Source organism: Pagrus major, chromosome 17 (assembly GCF_040436345.1).
Source record: "Pagrus major chromosome 17, Pma_NU_1.0".
NCBI classification, from domain to species: domain Eukaryota; kingdom Metazoa; phylum Chordata; class Actinopteri; order Spariformes; family Sparidae; genus Pagrus; species Pagrus major.
In genome coordinates this window covers 30350754-30372588 of record NC_133231.1, presented here as the reverse complement: position 1 = coordinate 30372588, position 21835 = coordinate 30350754, and the positions used below count along the sequence as shown (strand labels likewise).

The 21835-nt window shown below is 40.7% G+C and overlaps 1 protein-coding gene across 1 annotated transcript; it reads left to right on the top strand.

Annotated features, from left to right (window-relative positions):
• Positions 1 to 308: 308 nt before the first annotated feature.
• On the top strand, positions 309 to 16005 carry rhbg (Rh family B glycoprotein). Its single transcript, XM_073485180.1, has 10 exons — positions 309 to 679; positions 7096 to 7282; positions 7805 to 7955; positions 8094 to 8241; positions 9032 to 9198; positions 10557 to 10694; positions 11034 to 11167; positions 11718 to 11839; positions 13537 to 13610; positions 15076 to 16005. The coding sequence occupies exons 1-10, from the start codon at positions 502 to 504 to the stop codon at positions 15151 to 15153; spliced, it is 1377 nt and encodes a 458-aa protein (XP_073341281.1). The 5' UTR covers positions 309 to 501; the 3' UTR covers positions 15154 to 16005.
• Positions 16006 to 21835: the final 5830 nt, after the last annotated feature.

Below are 21835 nucleotides of genomic sequence, written 5' to 3'. Positions count from 1 at the left end.
CATTACACAACTGTCTTGGTATACTTGACAACACTGGGCTGGAATAATGGACCTCAAAGTAGCTGACTAGTTGTTGAAACACCTTCACATGTTACAACCAAAGAGTTCCTATCACACAGTCAAGGATTATCACTGATTACTGATCAATCAGGTGAGCTGCAGCACCTCAGACCACCTTAAAAGTACAGTATCAGGGGGGCGGGACTAACAGTGATCCTGCATTATTCATGGAGGAGGCAGGTCCAGTAGGTGTGACCCAGCAGCAGAAAAACACACATGAAACACCAGCTCTTCTGTCTCCCACCCTCACACACACTCACTCACACACACTCACACACACACCAGCCTCCTGTCTCTGCACTGAGGACACCCCCGGGTGTGTGTGAGAGAGGCAGAGTGTGTCTAACTATCTGTGCTGGACCTTTTAATCCCTTTTCAACTCCAAGAGAGAGAGAGAGCCTCATTCATCCTCTCCTGCTCGTCTCACCGTGAGAAGAAAACATGACGGACGCGGCGACCAACATGCGGCTGAAGCTGCCGATCATCTGCTTCATCCTGGAGATCATCCTCATCATCCTCTTCGGCACGTTGGTCCAGTACGACGACGAGACGGATGCAAAGAAGTGGCATAACCAGACTCACCCCGACTTTGAGAACGACTTCTACTACCGCTACCCAAGTGAGTGTCAGAGGTTACACTGAGGGTCAGGGGTCAAGATGCATTGGGTCCTGATCTGTAGCCTGTTTAGATGAAGCATCAGGAGGTTTCTCAGTTCTGCGGATGTTATCGTGCTTTGATCAGGATGCATTTTCTTGTAAAAATATTCAAATCTTTCAATTTCGATTGCTTATGTAGATTGCTTGCTCGCTTATTGGAGAAAAGAAGCTGACTACAATCCCCATGATGCCGTTCTGCCTCTGCCTTCATCAGGACACGCAGTGAATTTCAGGATTAGGAATATAGGACCACAATCAAGCCAACACATTTTAAATAGTTTCATAGACACATAGTGTCATGATGTGTTTAGGTTAGGGTCAGGAAAAGATCCTGTTTTAGTTGCCACAAACACGACTGGAGATATCCTGAGGTTTCTTTTTAAAAATATCACGTTTACAAATGTTGAAACACAGATTTGAACGGGGGTCAGTGGCTTGCCAGCCCTCTCTGGCCTGTAACTCCACCACTGTCAGGTAATAATGATGTAATTTGAACATGATATGCACATTTATTTTTCTAGAAATGTCAGTATGGCACGTAGCCTTCAACACACATGAATGTGTCGGTTGTTTGCAGAAAAATTTTTTCTTGGCGACTGGGCTGAAATTTTCTTAAATTGAAACTCATCAAAATAAATAAATAAATTTCTTTGTCAGTATTTAGATGGTATCTTTGAAACAGAAAACACTACTTAAGGCTGATGTGTAAAAGGTCTCGTAACTAACTTCTGACAAAAGTCTCAAAAGCCGCTGAACTTTAAACTGTGAATGTTCACATACAGTGATAAGATGTGTTGATTTTATTTAATGTTTTAACTCAGACACTGTTTTTAAAATGAGAACCCAGAGGTGGAAAAACAGCCATTACCATCTTTAGGATACAGCTTCTAAGTATTAACAAGTTTATTTGAAAAATAATGTTTAAAATCCAGAGATAATGAACTTTTTTCACACCTGAAGCTTGAATTCTTCACATCGCCTCATGTCCTTCGGTTGTGGACTCTTGTCTTTCTAATGCTGCCTAACATTCCTCTTTCTATCTTATCTTTCATGCTTTCTCAGTGATCTTTACACACCTGTAAGTACGTCATTCCTGCATGTTAGACCCAACTCCTGTACATATTCAGAATATTCGTGTTTCTGGTCAGACTGTCCACAGTTGTCTCATTATCTCCTCGGGGAAACATTATGTATTCTGTGTGACGTGATGAGATGCTGCTGAGTCCTCTGGTTTTCCCCTAATTGGACGGGTCTCATTCTTTCTGAGGGGACCTGTTTATAGAGATGTCTTCCACTCGGCTGCTGACCCGTGCAGGCAGATCCATTGATCGCTAATTTCCTGATTTATATGGATTGATGGTGTAGAATAAAAGCGCTTCCTTTTCACAGGCTGGAGGGGAAACACAGGCCGCTGATTACCGGCTGTAAAATGCTCATTACTTAAAAACACATTTTCTGTCCACACATTACAAAACTGAGTCTTTCAGCATTGACTAATCTATACAAGTCTGCAGTATAGTGTGAATAAGTGCATGGTTTACAAATTTGTGTTTGAATTTCAGACTTCAAATGTCAGAAAAATATTAAGGGGACAACATAATTCAACTGTGCTCTTTAAAAATTAGGTTTATATATGAAACACAAGACCACCAAGATTTTAAGACATTTAAACGTGCAATTTTCTTTCCCTTCACATTTCCATTTCCACACTGCTTTGTCATTTATCCATTTAGCCTTTTCTGAGGCACTTCAGGCCTTGTGCTTGTAAAATGAGATGTTATAAAAAAAAATGCCAATAGGATGTATCAAGCTCTCTGATTGGTTAGAGGGACACACCCATCCTCATACCTGAGTTATCTTTTGGATACTTTCAATGTGTCATGGAAGGGTCAACAGGGAAGCTAAAAAGAGACGCTAACAGTTAATTAATTAAATGCTTTATTATTATTTTTGTGACACTTTTGTTCCTCTATATTTTTTTTCCATTTTAATTTGCAGTTGTTGCAGAAACTTTACATTCTGTTCCACCTTAACAGATGAACCTTCAGTACCGTGACTGAGGGCTGGTGGGCGGGTCTTTATAAGTCCGACACATTGTCTCTCAGGTGGGTGGGTCATGTCCTGGAGCAGAGCAGAGTGACGGGATCGCCCTCTTCTTACTTAATGCTGTTTAAATCTCCTAATAGATAACGTTCGTCCTGCAGGCAGCTCACTGTAACGATAACCCCGCCCTCCTCCTGTCACTCACTGAACTGTTCACCTGAAATTACAGCGTCCAGCCTGAGGCTGAACTCACCCAGCACCGGGACACTGACGCAGCTCATAGCCAATATTTTGTGCCAACTCTCATTGTGTTTATGTGTCATTCATCATTGTTTTGGATTTGGGCCCTTTTTCATGCAGGCGTGTAATCTGCAAACATGAACGCATTTGTTTGATACCAGGAAATATCATTTGAAAGACTTGAGAAAAGTCTTTACGTGTATTCAGCTTCAACATCAAGTCAGTTATCATGTATAGATACTATCTCACAACGCAAATCCAGTTCGTAATTACATCAGGATCGTCGAGGTTAACAGGAGAAGTCATTTGAAGCCTCTCAGGTTGGTATGCAGACTGCTAATGTGCCCTGGAGCAAATGCACTCCAGACGACGCTGGTCTGTATTAAAGCATGACATTCGACCTCTGTTCTGTGCCTGAGCATCTCTTCTGACGAACCAACATACCAACAAAGTATGCAAAATGTTACAGACTGTTCAAATAACAATAACAGCAGCTTCAGTTGTGAGTTCAAACGCCTTCAAGTGATTTTGTTCAGTGCCAATGTAGGAAAGAGTGAGACATTGTTAAAATCTTCTGTCCCACAAGCTGCCTGACTTTCACCTTGGCGGATGTAACTGTACGTGACGGATCAGAAAATGCTCTTTACCTGATTTTCTAAGCATATTTTCAGCGTAGCTAGGAAACAACTATGGGATGGATTGTCATGAAATTTGGCACAGATATTCATGTTCCTCAGAGGATGAATCCTACTGACTTTGGTGACCCCTTCACTAAATATAGCGCCACCGTCATGGTAACGGTAAACTCGTTTCATACTTTGGGCCTTGTGCTAATTAGTAGATGTTTGCATGGTAACACGCTAAAGTCAGATGATGATCACGGTAAACAATATACCAGTTGAGCATTGTAAATGCATGTTAGCATGCTGATATTAGCATTAAAATTAAAGAACAACTGTTCAAAGCTGCTATCCTCGCTTTTGACTCTGTTTCATATTTTTGGTAGACTCTGGAAACTTATTAAAATCATCTAACTCAACCAACAACCTCAAAGTGAAAAGGTAAAGTAGGTGATCCATATTAGCTTTGTCCTGCTCTGATGCGTCTATCGATTGTCTTTACATTACAAAACTGTAAATTATTGTTTACGGCAACTAAAACTTGGTCAAGGTTAGAGAGAAACCATTGTCACGGTTAAAAGAAACTGATGTCAGTTTGTCAAAGAGTGACCTGCCGTTGTTTTTGTTGAAGTCCAATATTTACTTAAACTCTCTACACCAGCCCTTTTTCCTATGGACCCTGACAGACTGGGACAAGGTCTGCCATTGGTCAATGTTGGGGCCATCTGTGAGCATCTGTGGCCCTAGTTTTTTGTAGTGTGTCAACCCTTATCAGCAGGGAGAGAAATCACTGTGATTGGCTGTTCTGCAAAGCAAATTAGTGCAGGGGAAGAGGAAGGGAACGCTCCTTTCACTGTTTCCATGATTTCACCCATTTAGCACATTTTTTTTCTAATTTTTTACATCCGCCTCTTCACCAGTGTCCTTATTAGACATATTCTCGATCAGTCCTGAGTTTTCCTGTTTCCTTGTTTGAGTGACGAATACAGACGACTGCCACCTGGTGGCATGGAGAGTTATTTTCTCTCTCACAGGTGCATAATGTATGAGCTATTTGTCCGTCGGCTGTAGTCTTTGTGGTGTGTTCAGGTGCAGCTTTTTGGCATTTGTCGATCCTTTGAGTCGGTTGGTGTGCCTGCACCCTAAGCCTGCTACTTCTGCCTTTACTGTTACATGGAAAACACAATGGATGTTGGTCGATCTATTGTCTCTGCAGCTGTATTTCAAACCACACAAGGTGTCTGAGGTTAGAGAGTGAAGGTCCATTAGATTCAATGGCTTCAGATAATGTTTAACCTGACACCTTCACTGTCACGGGAGCTGAAACTGAAGTTCACCGTCATGTTTCAGTGATGTGTGTACATAACCTTCATCCTCCATCCTTATTGCATGACAGGAAAAATCAGAACAATAAACAGCCAAGTTCACACCTGCAGGTTAGAGACAGGATACACACCTGACCGTTGTGTAATCTAAAGCAGGATCATGTGCAGCTTGTAAATCCATCATGTGTTGGTGGTCTTACAGTCAACGCATCGTCTGTTCTATACGCTCTTGAGATAAGGATGGTATGTAAACTGAAAATATGCCTCACGAGTCTTCCTGTTGTGCAACAGATCACCCGAAGGTGAACGAGGCAGAGTGATGAAAAAGGCCGTCCTGTGTTTGTCAGAGGTCACAGGTTTGATCCCTACAGCAGAAAAATGTACCTGTTGAAGTTTACGTGATTGAAAAGTTGACAGGTAGATCTTTTGGTTTTAGATGTGTTGAAAATGGCTTTAATGAACAATAAATAGCTGCCTTTACTTAATCTTAATCCGTCTGTTCACTCTTGTTTGACCTCGGTTTCTATCACTCGCCCTCTTCACCTTCTTTGCCTCCTCCATCAGCGGGGGAAGGATCATCTCTTTCTTTTGCAGTTTAGTGTTTCCACAGATATTCCAGCTGTTCCACCGTTACCTGGGGATTATAAACCTAATCCAATACTCAGTTTTTGGTTCTTTTACCTGATTGCTGCCAACATAAAGTGTCAGTATAGTAGGTCAAGTCAAGTAGGCCTACCTCAAAATGGTACTTAAGTACAGTACCTGTGGAAAAGTACTTAGCTGCAAAAAGTGTGTACCTCTGTCCCAAAGTGGTGTCCAGCTGTGCAGATGTTGTTAGTTTTATTTGCTGACTTTTTAAGTCTTTTTAAAACCCAAAGCTGTTTTTGTGATTCAGGTGAGCTGTCCCTTTTTTCGGTCTAAACAAGCTTAAAGAGTATTTTTTCTCCCCAAAGATATGGAAAAAAATTGAAAAATCAATGATGTCTGTGGCCCAGCAGGTGGAGTGACTTGTCGACTGATCACAGTCCACCTGTTGAAGTGTCGTTGGATGGGATACTGAACCCCAAATTGCTCCCGTATCTGCTTGAATCGTTTGCAAAAACCTTGGCTATTCATGAAGTGTCTTTTTGTGGAATTTTGTGGACCTTTTTAAAATTGTCAAAACCTCAAGAGAAAGTATAAATGTCGCTTCATCAGAACTGAACTGACAGTGAGACAGATTCTACCCAGCAGAGCCTCCCGTCACTGCCTTGATTGTATGGTGTCCTCCTGGATGTCTGTTCGTGTATCTGGGCCAAAATGCCAACGGGGACACTGGCAACACCTCCGCCCGGCAATGCCAATGGACCGTCACCATGGCAACAGCAGCCACAGCACAGTACAATATTGTGTGTGTGAGTTTGGGACAAATAAAGAGTTAGAAAGCGGCGCTCACAAACTGTGTGAACCAAGACAATGAGGTCGGAAGGAACGCATCAGGCTGCGAGTTGAGAGAGTTCATCATCCTGAGAGTTCTTCTTCTTTTACACAGCGGAGAGTCATATTAAACGTTTTAAAGTATACAGTTTCTAAACATGATAATCACTGAAGAAGACCACTTTACAAAATGGCCTGAGTCACAGCTGAACCTAAAGTCCCCCGTTAACTAAAGCTTATGTAACTGTGCTCGTTCACAGGCTGCTTTCCATGACAAAGCCCTCAAGTCGTTGGCAGCGATTGGCTGTTTCTGTTGAGGCTTTTGAGGAGCAGATATGACGTTGATCTAAATGACTAGTGTCCTCACTGAAGTGCTTTTAGCACGTTAGTACAAGGCTCTTCACTGATGAGCTATAAACAAAAAATTAAGTTAAAAAAAACAAAGAGACGGAGCGAGGTAGAAAAAGTTGTTAAAAATGATGATAATTGTGTACAATCATTACTATGCGTTGACATCGTCATACATTGCTCAGAAAACACACAACTTCTCAAATAATGTTTTGTACAACAAGTCTGTCTGTCTACCTTGTCTGCTGTAGACCATCCATCCGTCTCTGTCCATTTATCCTCTCCACCACATAAAACAAACAAAAGACACCACAGTTAACAAAAGATTGGTCTCCCAGCTCACAATCTCCATAATATTTAATGCCAGTTTTGTCTACATTGTGCAGGTTTCCAGGATGTTCACGTGATGATCTTCATCGGTTTCGGCTTCCTCATGACCTTCCTGCAGCGTTATGGCTTCAGCAGCGTGGGCTTCAACTTCCTGATCGCCGCCTTCGCCCTGCAGTGGGCCACGCTCATGCAGGGCTTCTTCCACGGTATGCATGGAGGCAAGATCCACATCGGGGTGGAGAGGTATGTGCTAAACATATTGTACATGTACACACACAAAGGATTTGTTGAACATACAAAATCTGAAAAATACCTGTTTGTCTTTAGCTCTCAGTACTCTCACTTCAACACGTCAAAGCAGGTCTGCAAACAAATCACTTTTATTTAATTTGCTTGCTTTTTGCTAACAAACGGCTTTTATCTTAGTACCTACAGTGAAGATTTGGCTTAAAATTTCATTTCAAACAACGTCTTTAAATTCATCTTAAATCCAAAATCTTTAGTTGTGTTGCAAGGGGAAATGTCACAAAAATGACCAAACACAGAATACCTGCGTTAACAAAGAGGAAAATTGGATCCACAAACACGCTCACCAATATTTTCAGAAATATGTGAAAGTTGCTTAACACCACCACAAACTACAAATTCAAAGATATCAATCAATTTGAAGCAAAACCTTTGACATATCATTATAACTGTTATTATTTCAACCATGTCCTAACCAAAGTGTACTAATGACCTTTGTCAAACTCTGTTTCCTTTCAGTATGATCAATGCTGATTTCTGCACCGGCTCGGTGCTCATCTCATTTGGAGCCGTTCTGGGTAAAACCAGCCCGGTCCAGCTGCTGATCATGGCGATGTTCGAGGTCACGCTGTTTGCTGTCAACGAGTTCATCCTGCTGTCTATTCTGGGGGTGAGTCACAATAAAACACATCTAACCTGAAGATCTCCATTCAACAATACATATGCCATCTCTGAAAAAGTCACGTGAAACAGCTCAGCAATGACGACGATAAATCAACTTTATTAAATCAGGATAACTTTGTTTCAGACCAGAGATGCCGGAGGCTCCATGACCATCCATACGTTTGGAGCCTATTTCGGCCTCATGGTGACCAGAGTCCTGTTCCGACCCAACCTGGATAAGAGCAAACACAAGAACTCCTCAGTGTACCATTCTGACCTCTTCGCTATGATCGGTAAACATCTTTCAATGCTGGAGCTTTATTGTTTTCAGAAGAGTAAATTATTTCCAGTTTAAAGGGAATTTACACCCAATTAACCCATTAAATAAATCTGTTCGTACTGCCATCTAACGGTTGCCAAGATCTGGGCTCAATTTCATTTGCCTTTTTTCCTCATCGCCTCAATCCTTCCTCTGAGTAAATACCACTGGTAACTTATGCAAATACTTTTTTAGACTGATGACACAATACAGTACATTGCCATGGCGACAGTGATCATGTTTTATCAACAGTGACGCCTGCATGAGCTCAGATCTCACTGATGGGTGTGGTGTGTGATTGACAGGTAGAGGCAGCACTGAAATCTCAGACACAGTGCTTCTTAAATGAATTAAATAAAAATGGAACGGCTGCAATATATCAACCTAAATGATGCAACGATACTTAATTTTTAAATGTAATATATTTAGCTGATCACTAACAGTTTTATATTAAAAGCTACAGAGTTATTGTTGTTTCAAATTCCCATGAAATGGCTGGAAGACTTTTTTGAATTGAAAGAATTGAAGAACAATGACTTTGTACCAGCCCTGATACCAAATACAAAGTGTCTACTAACTGCTATTTGCCTAAATTAAGTCCTGAAAATCTGTGAAACACAAGTTTCCTTCCTGAACAGCAGCGTGTTCTCCTTCAATCTTTTCTCATCCTCACAGACTGGCTGATAAACATGAACATGGTGCATGCTGTTTACAGTTGCACTTCACTGCTATTAGGATCTTTCAGTAACTGTTGTTCTTCTCAGGTACCATCTACCTGTGGATGTTCTGGCCCAGCTTCAACTCTGCCATCACGGCTCACGGAGACGACCAGCACCGCACAGCCATGAACACCTACTACTCCCTTGCAGCCTGCACCCTGTCCACCTACGGCATGTCGGCACTCACGGCACACGACGGCAAGCTGGACATGGTGAGGACACTGGAGTATCTTGACTGTTGAATCAAATATCGAATCAAATCAAGTCTTCAGAAAGTGATCCACAGCTGTAGAATCAAAAATAAACAGTAAAAGTGAAGATAAAATTAAAACTTGAACAGCAGGTGTAATAAATTTTGTCGCTGACACAGAAGTGTTCAAGTAAAGACAAGACTTCAAGAGAAAGTTTTGCAACATCTTGAATTCCTGTCAGCGGGGAGGGTCGCTGCTTATCACAGTTTAAAACTCATGACAGAGTCACTCAAAAGATAAAAGCTGATGAATGTGTCACCTGGAGACACACACGCACCTCCCACCAAAAAAATGTGAGTCGTTGTTCAGTCACATGTGAGTCAAACACAGGCTCAGCTGTCAACTGTAAATCACGCTGAAATCAAGATGGGACATTCCTGTGCTGATAGAGATCAAAACCTGAGAGAGAGAGTCAGGGGGTGGACATACCATAGAGCCTGTTGATAGTAAAGACAAGCCAATCAGTTGATGGAGTCAGCTTGTCGCTAATGCATTCAGGCGGTTTGCATATAGTGTGAAAGAGATTGCAATAAGATACAAACGTGACAGCAAAGACTCATTGTTGTGTCTCATCTGATCATTTTCTAAAGTTGCTCACTCTACAGCGGTGCAGATCCATTAATGTCACATGATGGTCTGTAGCAGATCTAGAAATGTAAAGTTTTAGAAGCCAAAAGGACATTTTAGACTTAGACCAGTTAAAGAAAAAAGTTCAGGAAAAAAGCTGATTTGTGTGTCAGTGGTTGAGGTTAGGGCAAGTCTCCAGGAAATGAATGTAAGTCTATGTAAAGTCTGTAAAGTGTGAGGACATGTATTACTCACTTTTGTGGAGGACAAAAATGTGTTTACACTGTCACATTGTGGGGACCCTCTGTCCTTATGGGGACTTAATGTTTACACAGTCACCTTGTGGGGACCCTGCGTCCTTATGGGGACAAAATGTCAAGATGCAAGTCTCAATAACATAATCATTAAATTTTAGGGTGAAGACTTGGTTTAGGGTAAGAATATGTTTAGGTTAAGTTTGGGGTTTTGTGTGTGTGTGTGTGTGTGTGTGTGTGCACTTGAATAACTATCTGAGGGGGAGAATTCATTTGAGTTTTACACCTTGGGTCTAGCAATCAAATCTGTCTTAACTGACTTAATTTACTGTGTTTTTTTAGCAAATAAATTACCCTCAAAATACAAGCGTAGGGAGGTGGAGAGAGTCTGTAACCACAAGTGTTAAAAAACTAAAAAACTGCTTAATTACTTGTGAAAAGGCAACCATTCGTCTGAACATCTCCACTTGATTTCTCACACTTTTCTCTCCTCTTTAGGTCCACATCCAAAACGCTGCCCTGGCCGGTGGAGTCGCAGTGGGAACCGCTGGTGAAATGATGCTGACGCCTTTCGGCTCCATGATTGTCGGTTTCCTGGCCGGCATCATCTCCGTGCTGGGCTTCAAGTACCTCTCAGTAAGGATGACTCAGCATGTTATACTTCTGTACATATTAGGAGCTTTTAATCTAAAAAAATCAAGATGTCTGAGTGTTTTTAACTGTTTCTGCTGTCAGATAACTGTGAAATGATCACATCTAACACTGTAATAGTAACAGCACCTGGAGAGCCTGTTTATATTAACAGATGTGGGATTTTTTAGAGAGCAGCATTCCTGCTGTAATCAAACCGAACAAAATCTATTACAATCATTACATTTAAACATCACAGAGAATACAGTTAAGTGGGCGTAGTGTGGGATTTTGGGAATTCTGCTTCAGGCAGAACAAAACCACATGATCTGCTTCTCCTTTCAGCCCATCCTGGAGGACAAACTGAAGATCCAAGACACCTGCGGGGTTCACAACCTGCACGGCATGCCCGGCGTCCTGGGCGCTATCGTCGGAGCGGTGACTGCTGCCTTTGCATCCACGGACATTTACGGAGCAGGGTAAACTCTTAATATGTGCTGCTGTGGCCACAAACACCTGATGCATGCAGAATTATCCCAGAGACGGGGTTAGAAGGACTCAGTCCAGATGAAAACATGTCCGTCAAGGTTGTCTGTAAGCAATTTGTGTATTAATATGAATGCAAATGAAGCGTTTATGATCAGTAATCAGTTTCTTGGCATTTGTTAATCAGACTTTTAAGTGATATTGGCTTCTAGCATGAGAAGATAGATATAAAGTGAATTCAACAAGCTGTAACACGACTGTTGTCAGCTGACGGACCATAAACACCGGCACTGGTTTGTCCTGAATTTCAACATTTTTCAGTGTGAATAAGATCACCCTCTGTGTGAGGGTTTGACTGCAGGACTGTGTTTTGCTTACAGATATCATCACTGACAGATATCAGCTTTCCTCACGCTACTCTCACATTCCTCATTAAGTGCAAAGTCAGCACTGCAAAGACAGACTGTAAAGTCTACTGTCCCGTATGCTCCATGCCAACGAGACAAATCATGAAACATGTTTTCTTGTTTTTGTGCGTTTCAGTTTGGAAGACGTGTTCCCTGATGTGGCGAGCGATAAAGTTACGGCTGCTAAACAGGGCGGCATTCAGGCCGCTTCCCTCGCCGTCACCCTCGGCATCGCCCTGCTGGGAGGCCTTATTGTCGGTATGTGTCACGTTATCCTGATAAAGCACTCACAGCACTCTCAAACTAGACCGGTCAGGTGAACAACGAAGATGTTAATTAGATTAAAGCAGGGCTTAAACTAAAGTGTAAAGTTTAAGAAATCTTGGGGACATACAAGTTAGAAATATTACACAAGAGGGTGTGTTTATACAACTTTACTACCAAAATAAAATATACAATCAAAATGTTTTCATGTTTTTGGGCAATTGGCTCAAAAAATTAAAAAACTTGAGCGTTATGTCACTTTAAACATAAATTGGGTCTGACTAATAACTGGAAAACAATCAGTCATGTCTATAGATGCCTGAATGTTATGAAACCTAGATACTACTCCAGCAATTAGGCCGACGAGTCTCTGTTGAGTCAGTCAGCCAACTTAAGCTAACGTTAAAACTTTCTACAGATCATTGGATTTCCACAACAGAATAAATACCACACATATAAACACGAAACTTCCTAGCCTGCTAAATCTTTAGCTGCTACGTACACAAACTTCACATGTAGTTTTAAGCACACCTGTGTTAACAAGAGGCGGTTTAGCAGCAGTCTGACAGCGCCATAATTTCATTAATGGGGCTCTATGTAACAATTTGTGGTAATTTACTTGTATTCACTTTTTTATTGGCCATATGTGAGCAGATTGTAAGGTGAAGTGTAAAATGAGACCGTCCCCGTCTCTCTCTGTTGTCTTTACAAGCCTGTGGACGATTTGTGGAAGTTGTTTAACGCTGCTGGACTGTTGGATTTCTTTGTGATGGACTCGGGTCGGATTTTCTGCAACAGTCAGTCAGTCCAGTTCGTCTCAGTGTCTCGTCTCTCTGCTAACAGAGAGCTAACGTTGGTTTAGAAATGGAGTCGGCTAACGTAAACTAACGACCGGCTTCCAGCAAAACACAGAAGCTCCACAGAGCCCCTTTAAAGAAAGTTGATTTCAATAACAAAAATAAGAAAAGTTAATTTATTCTGATTTCTTTGAACAGCATCACAATAGCTGTATTTCACTGTGAAGCAGATAATGACACCACATGACATGATGTCCACACGACTCAAAAACTTTCATTTTCAAAACAAACGCAGCCTATAATTAACTTAGACGTCCAGACAAATTACTACTCCCTGAGACGACTCATTAAAGTGGATAAAAAGTAAGATTTTTCCTGCCCTTCATCATATAATGACCGTGCAGGTGCTGGGCGGGTTAATTATAAACACCAGTGACTCACTCGATAATTAACTTTCTCAGCTGGTTGGATTTTTGTCTTTGAAAACTCTCCTGTTTTTATGAAAAAGTTACAGAAGCACATTTTTGTGTGGTTAAATGTGTAATTATCATTTCTGTACCGGAGTGATCTTAAAACCCAGTTTGGTTTCTGAACTGTTTCAGTATTAGAAGATATGTAGTTAATGTAACTCGAGGTGAAGAATCACCTGCAGCACAGAGAACGATCAGTAACATGGATGAGATATTTTTTTTATCCCACATTATTATTTGTTCTCTGGCTAGCTCCCACTTTCTAAAACCAGGATAAAGTTTACACTATTTTTACATAAAGTGAAGATTTATGTATTCTCCTCTTCAGGTCAACACTGACGGGTTGATGTATTTTTACTTTAAAGAACGTCTGTGATGATTCTGGATGTTTACATCAGTAACAAGGTCTCTTTTCTGGTGGCAGGTTTCATTTTGAAGCTGCCCGTCTTCGGCGCTCCTCCTGACACCATCTGCTTTGAGGACAGCATCTACTGGGAGGTGAGTTGTGAGATGAAACGAGACAAAGAAGTTTCCTGGAAATAATTCTGTTTTTTTGACGACTAAAGAGTCTTTTTAGTCAGAGCAGAGAACGTGCACAGATGTGACATTTGTCTACAGGCCAGTGTACAATGCAATACAATTTATATCATAGAAAAATTTTATTTATTTGGGTTTAATTATCACAGAAATTTGAATTTACCCTATAACTAGAACCAAATTTCATTGTTTTTTCTGGAAATGTTCTATTTCACAGGTCTGTTTTTTTAATAGTTTAATTAAAGGGACAGTATGAACAGTTTTCAATAGATTTCAATTAAATGTAACACAACTGAGGAAGTCTTTTTGTCTCAGCGGTTCAGATGATTGTGCCAAAATGTGAAATTTGTCTACAGGCAGGCAAACAAGACAACATATAGAAGCTTTCTAATCATAAATTAAAGATGAATTAATATTTATTTTGGTTTAATCGGAGCAGGTCTTTCAAGTAAACCCATATCTACCTTATGAGGAGTAATCAAATTACATATTTTTCCAGGATCCTTCTCAGAAAAATTATCATAAAATTATGGATCTCCAAAATAAATCTGTCACTGAGACATTTTCCAGTGAAATCTACACCTTTGATCAGACATCTACGTTTTTGCAGCTATAAATCTTACGACCACAAGATGGCGACGTCTCACTTACAGTCACATAATCAGCGGCGGATGACAGTAGCGCAGTCTGACCACCAGGTGGAGCAAATGCACCATCACCCTGCGTTATCAACCAGGTGGATTAAAACAAAATGATGTCACACCTTTTAACTTTGGGCTGACGTCATTCAGATTTCTCCCACAATGCACTGTGGCTCATCATCCTTTTGTTTCATGTATGTGTGAGTGCAGGTATATAAATGCACATGTTGTTATGTGCATTTAGTAGAATTACACACTGATTTGTGCCTCATTTCTGTGTTTTATTTGATCATTTTACCAACAATAAAAGATGTTTTTTTTATTTTTATTGAATTAAAAACATTTTATGAATTGTTCTTTAACTGGTAATTCATAAATGCAGTATGAGTGACATTAAAGATACAGATATAAAATGTTCTGTATTTTCAAAACCCCTTTTTTAAAATTAACATTTGATTATGTACTCTGCGTGCACAAACTACATCCGATAATAAATAATCCACTGCTGCTGTTTTTATTTTAAAAAATCTTTTTAAAATAAATCTGAGGTGGAACAAAAAGACAAAGCACACATCCTGCAGAGCCTCACAGAGACCTGCAGGACGGTGACATTTAAAAGACAAATTAATGACATAAAAACCAGGAAGCGGCTCCTAATGTGCACCTCGAAAAGCAACAATTAGACCGTATTTAGTCTGGAAAATGGAGGGTGTGTGAAACCAGACGAGGTCAGAAAAGTCTGGAAACTCAATTATCTCCTCCTTTTTCTTTCTGTCTGTCGTCAGGTGCCTGGAGAGGAGGATCACAGCGAGGCCCAGCTGACCACAGTGAGGACGGAGGAGTCGGAGAAGCTCAACAGTTAGACGCACATATACATGGAGACAGACACACACACACTGAGGTTTTAACATCCTGACACACACACACACTGAGGTTTTAACATCCTAGCACTTGAGTATTACACCCTTTTAGGTCGTAAAAAAATAAAAATGTACGTGCATCGTGCTCATGTCAGCTGCCAAATGTCTGTGAGTGAATAAATGAATTCCCATTTTTATTCTGCAAAAATAAAAAAATCTCCCTTTTCATATGTCACCGACAGCTGCGCCCACTAGAGGTTGATCTCGAGCTGTGTCGCTCTGTGCTAGAGGCCCGTGAGAACACTGCATTGGGAAATGATGTGTCTATTTGATGAAAGATGCTGTCTAATTGTCCCCTAAACCGAGCCAAGACACGGTTACAGAATTTAATTTCAGCAGCCGCCACCGAACCAAAGACGAACAAGAGCCAGAAACCCTCCATTCAACGAACGAGGCCTCAATGAGTCCTGGGAAATATATATACAATTTTAAAAAACGGATCACATTTTTATAGCAAAAAACAGTTTTGTTTTTACTATTTTCTTTATTTTAAATAAAGGATTTTCATGCAAAACAATGCAGAGACATAACGATTTTTATACGTGTGTATTATCTCCTGATACTTGAGGTTTGGGATTTTCTGTGATTTTTATTTTTCATATTAAAATGATTAGTTAGAATAGAAATATCACTGTTATGTACCTTTTTATATTAACTGTATATTTCAGATCGGCCTAAATCCATTTGGTAAAAAGATGACAGCTGCATTCAGTGTTGGAAGCAATTCGATGTGAACTGAGAGCATTTTAAATACTATTGGATTAGTTTTTTTGGCAAATAAATTGTTCAAGTGTGTGTTTGTGTCTCATTTCATATGTAATATTGAACTGTATTTATTGTGTCATGATGAGGAAACATCAACATCAAAGCAAAGAAAAGACATTTTAGAAAATAATGAATCAACTTTTTGTTGTTTCTTTGACTTTTTTCTCCTAATGATTTAATAATTCTATAAAATGTGTGAGTGGCATTCAGGTGTGCTTGTTATGATGAAGGACAGTCATCATTAGTCCTTATTTTTAATGACTGTGTAGCAATCACAGCAGAAAGAGTTCAGTCCAGATGGGGTTTGTCTCTCTCAGTGTAATTTACAGTTTTACTTCTGAGGATCAAACAGCAGAAGAAAGCAGAGCGTTCTTGTTAGATACGGTCTCCTCAGGGCCCGAGTACGAGGGGTGATTACTGCCACTGAGGAAGAGGAGGAGGAGGAAGAGGAGGAAGCATCATCAACACGACCACATCGACAGAATAAATGTTTGCAAACCATGTTGAAACGTTACATTTCTTTATGTTTGCAACTTCACGTTTCTTTCAACAAAATCACCTGGTGAGGGTTCAGAGAACATCATATTTTCTGTTCTGTTGCCACAAACACGGCTGAAAAACGCCCCGATTTCAAAATGCCGTCTCAAACAACAGTCTCTGTCTTGGCAGCTGTCTCGACCAGCTTTCAGGCCGCCACCATCCCGTCCATCTCCTGATATGATATGATACATATGATGCAAACACATTTAGACAAATCTTTGCAGAAACGAAAAATGCCAATATTTTATTGGATCCACCAGGAAAAAAACACTTCCAGGTGCTCATGATCATTTCATCTTACTTCACCTGGTAGGAGGAGTTTCCATTTGTGCAACTCGGTCCACCTGAACCGTCCCTCCAGAAGGCATTTAAGATCAGCCGTCCCACACACCTCCGATCATCAAAGTCAACAGGTAACATGTCACCAGAGTAGCTGGTAGCTGGACATATTCAGTAGGTATCTCTGCAGCACAATACATCGACATCATGATGTCAAAACGTTTATTTCTTCAAACCTAACAAGGCAAACCACCTCACACGCTGTCCTCTAGTGGATCGGCAGGTCTGTTACGTCCTCCCCGTCCCGTCTTGTGTTCTCTCTTCTCTCAGGTGCTCCTGATCAGGTGATAAGGTCCTGCCCATATTTAAGGGAGGTTGGAGGAGAAGGAGCCTCTCTTCTACAGAACGAGCAGTCCAGACCTCAGTTGCTGTAGTCCTGTTGTCATGGTTTTGTCTGTTAGCTTTGGCTGTAACAATGACATGTTTTTGGTGTGAGACTGGGCTGCAACGGGCCAAAGCCAAGCACCGTGCGTCACCATATTGGTCCAGGTGCAGCACAGTGCATTCTGGTTGTTGTAGTTTTTCTACCCTCTCTGTTTTCTCTGGTCATGTAGCACCAGTTTCTAAAATGTTTCCGCCTGTGAAGAGTCTGATTTTTACAAGATTTATTATTATTATTATTATTTTATGATATCATCTTAAACATCATTATTACATCTTCACAAGTGGTAATAGAAATTTAAATCTAATCTTCTCCACAATTATTAGGTCTCATTGAATATCTGAAAGTATTATTTATAAAGGGCCTATGTCTTTTTTCACATCACGGTTTATTTAAAAAAACAAAATCTATTTTCCTTGTGTAGATGATTTATTTTAATCTGTTTTCTATTAATTTATTTGTTAAGCTTTAACTCCGGTAGCTATTGGCATGCCTTAATGACGTCCTTCCTCTCCGTGGCATTGATCGCCCCTCATACCGAGGGCCCCTTGCAGGCTGCAGGGGCCTCCTCTGACCCCCCTCCCCTGGTTTGGTGATGGTACCTCGGCGTGAACAGGCGCTGCAGCCTTTTCCCAGGAACCAGAAGACAGGTGGACAGCTGTTTAGTGAATAGGCACTCGTACTGAAGAGCTTAATTGAGCTTCATAGGGCTAATTAAAATGCAGAGAAAAATAATCATGATTATGGTAATTATTCTTTTGTCTAATACGTCTTCCGGAGATGTGCCTGTTTGTCATCATACCTGCAATATGTCGGGGATGAAAATAGAAGTCTTTTTGAGGTCCGAGCCACAGCTATCATTATATTAGAAGGACTGTTAATTGTTTTGATTTTTATTGTTTAAGATATAAAGTGAGGGGAGTATAATAACTGCATAATAACATGTAATTAAAAGCTGCAGAACTAATTGTCTCTGAGTTTGACCTAAATTATCACTCAGTGTGGAGCTTTTACTATAAGTGTAGTGTACTTAAAGCAACAATATGTAACTGTATTAGCTTAAAATAACAGCTTCAAATCATTTTGATGGTACAGTGACTTGTAATAGGGTGTGTCTCCATCTCAGTCACTCTGTAACTTCAGTGAGAGGGTACGAGCACCAACCATCAGTGATTTTGGTGAAAACTGGATCGTATTTTATGCAGAAAATATTTTCTAGTTTTCCCTCGGATGTCTGCATCAACTCTGTGATTTACAGAGTTTCCTGAAAGCATCATGTAACTGCTTTAGCTGCAAGATAGCTCTGTTAGCTGACTCTGCTAGCTCTGGGTTTACAGCACTATCACAGCAACCAGATTTTAGTCATTGCCAACAGCTTCGCTAAATAAAAGGCTGCAGACGGACGGACAGAAGTAATATCAGCTGTCTTGCTCAGTTTTATGTCTTAAGCAAAGTTGTCAACTCTCTAATTTTTGCTCAAAAGCCAAGTCAGGTAATTTCCACAAAGGTTCAGCAGGTAGCGTGTTACAGCCAGGTGTTATCGTCTCTGGTTCAGGTTATGTTAGTTTGCCGTGCAAACTTTGACTGCTGCACAGCAAGTTTTCAGGACATACAGCTGTTGTGACGTGCTGGGTTTTGTTTGTAGTTTGCACGTAACGTAATATTACATCTGACAAATGGTTACAGAAACCTGCGATTTTATTTACGACAGCTGTGTTGCACTCTGAAACTTCGGGGGCGCCAAAGCACACAAAATACAGATTACATAATGTTGCTCTAAATCATTTGTGTCTTTCTGTCGGCCGCGATAAAACAGCTAAATGAATCAAGTTTAATTGTTCTTTTATACAGTTATGGTTCCAGACTCTCTTTCCACCTCCCCACACTTGTATTATGAGACATAACACACAATAAAGACCTTTAAAGATGAATTTGACCAAGCTTTTTTCCCCTGGCACTTCTTTATTACAAAAAGCCTGAAAATGACCTCCGTTTTTATAAAATCCTGGCTGTGACCCTGCTTGATTACACTGTTATTATACATGATTTCCTTTCTTTCCTTCAATGGAATATGACATGTAAATCCAAGAGGCCATATTACACTCTTGACCTCATCACCTTACCTCTCTACATGTGGCCCTTGAGCCAAAATACGGCATGGGAATGGTGCTGATCGGCGCCTCGGGCTACACGGGGTTGTTCTCAGCAGCTGTAGCCGCCTGTGGCTCAGCCTCCAGCTTGTATGTGATTGTTGTCCGTAACACTGCTCTGGAGGTGGACATAATGGGTTAATAGGCTCCCTCAGGACCTCCCGGGCCCCCGTGGGACCCCTCAGCCGGCTCACAGCAAAGTGGAGGCCATAATGGGGCCGCAGCTAAAACCACCGTGGGGATCTGATACACTGACAGGACGTCAGAGTCTGGTAAGATTTATATTGTGTAAAAATTCATCTTTTCTTCACTATATGTGGTGATTATTGTGATCCGTGTGGACTAATGTGGTTACATACTATAACAACTGTAGTGAGCCGATAGTTGAGGGTTTTACGAAACCTAAATAAATAAGTACTAAACTTTATTTACTTTGAGAAAATATGCTTTGTAACTTCACATCTTTGCATCCATAAAATAATCTTTTGATTGCATAATTATCCCATGTGCTAATGTTTTTGCTGAGATCCTTCTAAATTACACTCAGTGTGTAAATATCAACACTTTGATGGCACATCTGGAAGTGCAACACTCATCAGAGTTAATCTAACGCTCGTTATAGTTTCCAACAGTCATCCCAACTCTCCAATCAACTCTGAATCATCATCACTGAGAGATATAAATCTGGAGCTGCTGCTGCTGTCCGGTCAGGCAGCAGCTCTGCACAGGAACCAGAACCTGAGATGTTACAAACAGAAAAGTCCAAACTTAAAGCTGCATTTTGAGCTCTGATTTTTTAGATTTGATCCCAGAACGGATCCGTGGTCATAACCTTCCCCGGAGCAGCGACCCGCTGAGATGTTGTGACTTGATGCCAGCCGAGCAGCGTGATGATGATGGAGCAGGGGGTGTCGGTTGGGGGGACGCTGACTAAATGCAGGAAGTTGTTCAGCTGGAGAGGGTTTCAGCCACTTGACTGAGGGGAAATTGCCTTCAGTGTTGCATGAGTACTCGGGAGTGCTTCACTTGAATTTCCTCCCTGGAAAAAAATGGCGAGCCGTGTGAATGCCAAATCAACAAAAGTAGCGGCAGTGTTCATGTTCGGGCCTCTTTCACTGCTACAAATCCTCCGTGTGAAAGCAGAGTGTGACCCGACACGCCTGGACCTCCCCTCACCAGCAGTGTGGGAGAACACAGGATTATTATGATGTGATGCGTATTACAACATTTTCTCTCCTGAGACTGTGCTGTCCAAAATCATAAACAAAGATGTGTAGAAAATGGAGGTTTTGAGTTTATTCTGCAGTGAGCAAATCATATTTACATAATTTGTTGATGCTGTTAATTAGCCTCAGGGACTGTATGAAAATGATTAGAGGAGGAGAGGATGTCAAACAAGGGGAGGGTTTGTATATGTTTAGTTTTTGTTAAAGACACCAGGGAGAGTCCTTTACATTTCTCTCAGCTCAGATTTATATTTTATTTCCACTTTTTCTTTGAGCTGCAAAGAGCTGAGAAATTATTGTTCCATGTTCACATTTATCACTTTAAATTTATTAAGACTGAGTTGAGTCACAGGAAATCTGACAAAACATTTCATAAAATCCTGAAGCAGAAAAAAACGTTCGTTATCAAATCAGGTGCAAAAATGTGTTGAAAGTTACTTGTTTTGTTTTTTTTAAAGGAACAAACACTCCCGCTCTTTATTGTTACCTGTGTTTTGTGGCAGGAAAATGAGCCACACCTGAACTAACTTCTCCTGATTGCCACACATCTCCTGAGCTCCCAACCAGCAGCTTTTAGTTTGGTTGTGTTTGTTTTAGATTTTCTTTTTGCTTTAGATTCTAATTTGGTTCATTTTGATTTAATAAAATATTCTTTAAAATGTTTTGTTTGTGTGTGGTCTTGCTTCTTGTTTCGTAGTCCACAAAACATTTCTGGAGCTTCACAGCAAAACAACTGAAGAAGCTGGAGACTTGTTTTAAGATGTTTAAAATGTAAAAAACATGAACTGGCTCCATTCAGCTCCTCTAGCGTAATCCAAGTCTCCAGAAGCCTCAAGATCCCAAATTGTTTTGAAAAGACGTTATTTACACCCTTTTCTATGCTGAAATCTTCACCGTAGCTGCTGAGCTAAAAGTGTTAGCATGTGCCCCGTCTGAAGTGGGTGCACAAGCTCGACCGCAGGTTGAGGGTTTAAATAACATCTTTTCAAATCAGTCATTATCTTGTCCGGTGTAATCGAGAAGCCCCGAGATCCCTTAGTGAAGTTTAATTTTTGGGTGAACATTTCCTCTTTTTTTTTTAAAGATTAAAGATAAAAACACATCCAACATCTTATCACGAATCCAAAGACACGTCCTGCCACTTTCCTCATTAAGCAGCTTTTCCTCAGATTCACTGTGAGGGTCTCTGTTGCTTTAATTCCTTCAGGTCATTATATCAGTGA